The sequence below is a fragment of the Lupinus angustifolius genome, unplaced genomic scaffold (genome assembly GCF_001865875.1).
Source record: "Lupinus angustifolius cultivar Tanjil unplaced genomic scaffold, LupAngTanjil_v1.0 Scaffold_156_4, whole genome shotgun sequence".
Lineage (NCBI taxonomy): Eukaryota > Viridiplantae > Streptophyta > Magnoliopsida > Fabales > Fabaceae > Lupinus > Lupinus angustifolius.
Genome location: NW_017726078.1, coordinates 65,145 through 72,276, shown reverse-complemented (window position 1 = coordinate 72,276; position 7,132 = coordinate 65,145). Strand labels below are relative to the sequence as shown.

The 7,132-nt window shown below is 36.0% G+C and overlaps 1 protein-coding gene across 2 annotated transcripts; it reads left to right on the top strand.

The window, feature by feature from the left end:
• The first annotated feature begins 353 nt into the window (after window positions 1–353).
• LOC109340287 (putative E3 ubiquitin-protein ligase RING1a) lies at window positions 354–5,701 on the top strand. Of its 2 annotated transcripts, XM_019577939.1 has the most exons (11): window positions 354–600; window positions 691–774; window positions 916–958; window positions 2,266–2,324; window positions 2,557–2,638; window positions 2,751–2,871; window positions 2,960–3,001; window positions 3,838–4,365; window positions 4,499–4,606; window positions 4,798–5,025; window positions 5,108–5,701. In XM_019577939.1, exons 1-11 carry the CDS (start codon window positions 432–434, stop codon window positions 5,138–5,140), a joined length of 1,497 nt encoding a protein of 498 aa, XP_019433484.1. In that variant the 5' UTR covers window positions 354–431; the 3' UTR covers window positions 5,141–5,701. The 2 variants fall into 2 exon arrangements, with proteins under 2 accessions (XP_019433484.1, XP_019433483.1); XM_019577938.1 differs by having other exon boundaries at window positions 354–774; window positions 3,850–4,365.
• Window positions 5,702–7,132: the final 1,431 nt, after the last annotated feature.

The following is a 7,132-nucleotide window of genomic DNA, read 5'->3' as shown; positions in this document are numbered from 1 at the left end:
AAAGAGGCGACCCGTGCAATAATAAGTAAATAAGAGGACATAGTGAAATGACAAGAGAGAACAAAGCACCCACCACCAAGCCACAATGTGCTTCCATGCCTTGTAACACAACTAAAAAAGTCACACATAACTGCTGGAGAAATAAAAGAAAAACTAATATTGGAAAACATTTTTATTATTTAAATATAATAAAATAAAATATTTTTATCAATAAACATCACACGTATTTATATATCCATTAATGGAAAAGATCTTATTCTTATCTCCAAACCCTCCCTTTTCCATACAATATTATTATATAAAAAACATTATCATAAATACAAAAAATACCACTATATACTAATAGTCCCGTACCCAAAATCTCCCATCTCATTTCTTCTTCTTCATTCATTCATTCACTTACTCACCAATCTCTTACTCTCTCAGCATCAATGCCTTCTCAGAAGCGTTCCTTCCCCTTCTCTCTCGATGATGGGGACACTTTTTCACACCTCTCTAACCATCACCTACAACAACAACAACAACAACCTATGCAGCACAAAGATGAAGACGAGGAAAACGAGGAGGTTGATGAGGAGTTAGAAGAAGCAGAAGAACAAGGTGATGCAGAAGAAGAAGAACAACAACAACAACAAGGTGATGAAGAAAAAGAAGAAGAACAACAACAAGATGATGCAAAAGAAGAAGAAGGTGATGCAGAAGAAGAAGAACAAGATGATGAGGATGAAGAAGAAGGTCAACACCAGAACAATAACAATGATGAGAAACCACATGGTTGATTATATTTTTCTCTCTTTGCTTCTTCACGTTATTTTTTCACTACCCAATTGCTTTTTCTCAACTGGGTTGCTTTTTGTTTTGGCTTCACCATGTTTTATCTTATCAAGTTTTGTTCTTTCTGTCCTTTTATTGCAGATTCTGATGAAACCCCATCTTCCGAGTCTGATGATAAATCTGAGTATATGCTCTCTTTCTTTCTCTCTTACACGTTGCATACATTGCTTGCTTCAATGCTTCTACTTTCTCTGTGTTAGTTTCTAGATTCACGTTTTGATCTTATCTTTCTGCCTCTTGGGGCAGTGGCTGAGTGTGAATTTTTCTATTTCTATGCTTCTTCCTCTGAATTTAAAGCTGTTTCGAATGAGATGCTATGTTATGCTACCTCTTCGTGTTTTTCTAGTTCACATGTTGTATTTTCCAAATCTACCATTTTATGATTCGTGGTAGTTCGTTTGCATGCTTTGATATTTGTCTTGTTTATGTTTGAAATTCGTTCACTAGTTTATTAAACTTAGACCCACCATTGGTTGGTCACATGGGAAGTGAACTGCAATCCCCGGTGAACGAAATTTACTTGCAACGTTTCGGATTTTGAATTCTGGCATGGCCACTTTGAGGAGGGTTTTAAACCTAACCACTACCCAAATTTGAGGGTTAGTCCCGTAGCTATGTTTGTTAAGATATCCAGTCAGACCGAAAATAGTTTTAACCTTAGTGTTGTTATCATGCATTGTGTTTGATTAAACATCAATCAGCACATAGGAATCTCATTGATCAAATGAGTTATCTTCCTTATTTTGTGTGATGCTGCATTTACAACTTACGAACTATATTAGCCTTCGTAGGGTGGGTTGAGTTCAAGGTTTCAAATTGCACTCACGGTTTAAGTGACATCCAAAACCATTATGTTGCGGAGTGCAGACTATTGCAGAAAAATTTGTAGCTGATGTAGCCACAGTTTTTGTTGTGATGCTGTTGTAGAGACTCCAGAGACCTTAACATGGTGGTCTCAAACCCAAAATTAAAACCTTGGTTGTGATCAATTGATTCGGATAAGATGTTCTAAGTTTTTGCACGTGAACTCCACAAGTTTTGTTGATTTGTATTGCAAATGTTAGAAACCAAATATTTTGAAGCATTTACTCTATCAATTTGCATGGTAGCAGTGGTCAAATTTGACTGAGGCTTATTATAGTTATTGGGGCTTCCCTGATAAATCTGTATTTTATAATCAGTGTTTATGCTTAAATCAGTTTTCCACATTATTGTTACCTGTTGAAGTATAAAATAATACAACAGACTTGTCCTCTGCATTTGTTTATTGATTGTCCAAGGTTGTCAAAGGCTTCAGTGCTTCCATGACTTGAGGCAAGAGGGGTGAAAAAGCCATGCTTTGCCGAAGAAGTTTATGTTATAAATCTCATTAAATTGTTCTTTCTATCAAATTTGTGTAAACATATTCTTATGCTCTTGTTTTGCTTGCAGGTTTATATATATAGAACTTCAGGAAGTTCGCAAAGATGTCCAGTGTCCAATTTGCCTTGGTATGTTTTTGTTTGACCTTTCGAGATGGCATAATTATCCTGTTTAATGTATGTAATTTTGTTTTTTGCTGTAGTCAAAATGTTCCTATAGCTGTATTTTAGAATATACTTCCTGCCACTTATGCATTCTTGGTGCGGAATAATGTGAGGAATAATAAAGAGAGAAATTTTGGAACCTTTTAATGGAAATTTTCAGAAAAGAACTAACCATTTTGTGTGTGTCCTTGAACAGGTATCATTAAGAAAACAAGAACTGTTATGGAATGCTTGCATCGATTTTGCAGGGAATGCATCGACAAGTCAATGCGATTAGGGTAGGTCACATTTATTTAATATGCTGTTGACAATTACAATCCAAGTCCCTTTTCCTTTCCTCTCTTGGACTTATCAGACAACATGTTGCTCATCATTTATGTATCATCTCAGAAACAATGAATGCCCTGCTTGCCGCACACATTGCGCCAGTCGTCGTTCTTTGAGAGATGATCTGAACTATGATGCCCTTATTGCTTCGTTATATCCAGATATTGAGAAGTATGAGGAAGAGGTATAACCTGACCTGTTTACTACTTTATTTTGGGCAGTTATGCAGAACTTTCGCAAAACTTAACAATTGACTCACTGTCCCATTGAAGGAACTTGAATTTCGTGAAGAGGATAAAAGCCGCAATAAGCAGGTAAATATTTCTTGAGCAATCATATTTAAGCATGTTTTCAGCTTTTGGATTTGTGCACTATAATTTCAATATTGTAGTCATACTCTGCTTTTGATATTGATTAATGTGGAGTCATTGCCAATAAAAATTGGACACCATACAACAAGTCATGAGATTTAAGTATATTGAGTCAATCATTCAACACAATGGGAAAATTGAGGGAAATGTCAACCACAAGATTCATGCGGATAGATGAAATGACAGAGTTTTTCAGGTGTCATATGGACTGAATGTTGGCGGTAAAATTCAAAAAGAGAATAAACTCAGTGTATTAGACATGAGACTGTGTTGGATGAGTGGACATACTAGACAAGATAGGATTAAAAATGAATGCATTTGAGAGAGAGTTGTGGTAGCTCCTATTATAGAAAATTATAGAATCACCTTAAGTTGGTTTGAGCATGTGCAAGAGACCTTTAGAAGCCCTAGTAAGGAGAGTAGACAAAATGGAGGTTTGTCCAATTTCTAGAGGCGAAGGGAGGCCAAAAAAAACTATAGACGAACCAATTAGGAAAGATTTATAGATCCATGCTTTTTCAATATATATGAATAGGATAGAGCATTATGACATCATTCCATCCATGTGGCTGGCCCCACCTAGTGAGATTAATGTTTGGTTGTTATTGTTGACAATCTGCATGCATTCCTACTTCTAGGTACAAATCTTATTTAAGTTGTATTTATTTATTTACTGCTCAGGTCCATGTTTATTTCTTATTGATCTTAAATCTTTTCCGTTGTTAGTCAACATTATCTCAATTATCAAATCTTGGTACTTCAATAGCACTTTTTGTTAGCTTTTCTCACAGATTCAAGCCTCAATTGCCAAAGTAGTTCAACGACAATCTGAATCAGCGGGGAAGAGACGCAAAGATACACCAGGTGCATCTGTGCCAAGATCACAATGCAATCAACGAAATGTTCATTCTAGGAGACAGAATCAAGTGATTGATATTCAAGGGTCTGATGATAATGCGGAGGAAAATGACAATAATGAAAAGAACTCGTCTTCTGACGATGAGCAGTGTACAGAAGCCAGGCAGAGAAAGCGAAAGAGGCGGACCAGAGTTCGCCCTTCTCAGCCCTCATCATCGAGGGCAAGTCCTGATGGTGGATGCATAGAAAGTGATATGGATATAAGTAGAGAATATCAAGGAACTTCAAGGCAGGTGACAATACCTCATAAACTTACTTGGGGAAGAGGTGGTTTAAGAAGCCACACACGGTATGGCAGTGGTGGTGGTAGCAATAGCAGAAGTTCCCGCTGTGGTCGATTGTCTAAGTTGGTTGATCATCTCCGGAACTTGGATGAAAACACTGATGAGGTATAGGTCATTGTTCTGCCTCTACAAAAACAATCTGTTTGTGACTGATGTTACCACAGAATGCTTCTTTAATATGATGTTATTCTTATTTCAGTTCAATTTAATAAAATGATGCAAAACATTTATTTTGCAGTTCGAAATCCACCTCATGCTTGTTTCTCTGGACAAACAAAGTACACCAATTTTGAAGCAGCCACACCTTTGCTGTCAACCAACTTTGTCGGTCAAGCACCTTTGTGAAGTGAGATACTGTCTCTGATCACTTGTTTCTGACTTGTTGACATTAAGACAGTAAAAGGACTCTATTAATATCAGTTTTGTAATTTCCTCTGCTATTGATGAAAATAATTGCATAATACGCATTTGTTAACGAGTCTATGTTACTTGTGTTAAGATGACTGTCTAATATTTTTCTGCATTGTTTCGGTATAGTATGTTGCTTGTCAGACGCCTTTGGCAGTTGAAGAAGTTGAGATATTTGCAGTTAAAGGCCTCGGCAGTACCAAGTGTGAGAAGTCAGCTGATGACACTTCAGCCTTGATATGCGATGAGCTAACAGCTATTCGTATTGATCCATCCAATGATGAACTGGAAATTCTGCAAGAACATGAATCTCTTGCTGGGATTACATCCAAATGCATATCTAAGATGGAGCATTTGGTGAGTATTAAGGTGGTTTTTTGACCAATATTAGTATAAGCAACTAAGCAACAAGTAAATTTATCATTTTCTTGCTATGCAGATTCTGGCATACAGGCGCAAGGAGGCACTATAATCATGCTTTGATGCTCATACTTTTTATATACATAGTTACGTACAAAGGAACCGTTGAGTTGAGTGGTCGTTTCTCTAGTTGCATCCTCAAGACCAAGAATATATATATTTAGAAAATGATAATACAAGCTTAGTGATGTCTTTGGTAAGCTTTAGATTTACTTCATATAATACTATTTACAGTTGTAGAGGGCGAGTTTGGTGCAATGTTAAGGTTGCTGCTCAGTGATGACGATGTTCCGGATTAAAATCCTGGAAATAGCTTTTTCACTTGCAAGAGTAAGACTGTATACATTTACTCTTCTCAGACTCCACTGAGTGGAAGCCTTGCTCATTGGGCCGTCCTTTTAATACTAGTTACAATTTCAACTTTATTTAGTTTTCATTGTTGCTCAATTACCAAAGGATGTTTTGAGTCTATCGTCAAGATTGTAGTAATTGTAGTAAGCAGACTGCACTGCAGATATAGCAGATTTCATAATCTTCATTGTGATAAATGAATGTTTTAATCTAGAAGGGTGTGTTTTGTTAAATAGACATTAATGAATATATATTACAAACTGGTATGGTTCTAAAAATAGAATATAGATGATATCTACTTAGCCCTTACAAAATTTATATGTAAAAACAGTAGGTGCAATATCTTTCCTTTACTCCTTTTTCATAGGGATCATTATATTTGTGTAAAAAATCTGACCCTACACTATTTTCAACCCAACACCAATCCTACTGCAACCACCATTGATGCATTGCTGCCTTTTGCTGCCTTTACCACCGCATCATTGTTGTCGCAATTGCTGCCACCATGATCCATCCCCACTTTCTGTCCCTTGTGGTCATTGCTTCTTTAGATTGCATTGCATAACTTGTCTCCATAGCATTGTCTTCACTAGAGCCAACACACAAAGTTGTCCACCCTCTATGAAACTCGCTGATTTGGAAAAATATATAGATCTTCAAAATCTATAGATTAGTGAAAACTGAAAAATGAAAAGGTGAGGCGATGGGGTACTGATTTTACAGTGTTTTCACATGGATCATTAAGATTAGTTACTTGGTTTAGTGGATATTTTTGGATATGGGGTTTTTGGTGGCTTGTGGGGGTGAGAAGATTTAAGCTTCTTCAAGGAAAATGTCCCCGTTGGTGTTTTTGGGACTGACTACTTACCCTAATTTTAAGGATATTTTGTTTATATAGGCTTTATAGTGGAGAGCTATGAAGCACAGATACTAATACGTGTGTCAGATACGATATGTATCCAATGCGTTGATACGCATTTTTTCTAAAATACAGGATACGATACGTTCAGGGATACGCGTATAAAATAATAAAAACACATAAAATATGATAAAATTATAAGTGTAAATTAAAATATCCAAAATAAAAAATATAATGAAAATTTAAAATTGTTGCCCTCCATAACAAATCTATCTTATCATATTTTAATGAAAACGAATCTATCCTAAAATTATTGCCCTCCATAACAAATATATCTTATCCTATTTTAATGAAAACGGATCTATCTTATCCTGTTTTATTGGAAACGAATCTATCTTATCCTGTTTTATTGGGAAAAAATCTTTCTTATCCTGTTTTGTTGGAAATGAATCTATATATCCTATACTTTACTGAAAACGAATTCATATATCCTATATTTTATTGAAAACGAATCGGATACGTGTTTTAATATTTATTTTTTTTATTTTATTTTTTTAATTTTTGGATACTCTATGGATACGTATCCTTCGCGAATCCGAGCGTATCCATGTCAGATACGTGTCGGACACCGACACGTGAGAGTGTTCGACGAATCCGTGCTTCATAGGTGGAGAGGGTAAAAGATAACTGGATGCTATTAGTTAGTAGCGGTCAGCTATCATGAGCATATTTTGCCTTGTTAGATTATGTCACTCATGCCTTCAGAAAGTGATTAGTGTCATACTTACAGTGTGAGAGATACTAGGAAGGTAAGTTATTATGAGCATGTTGCCT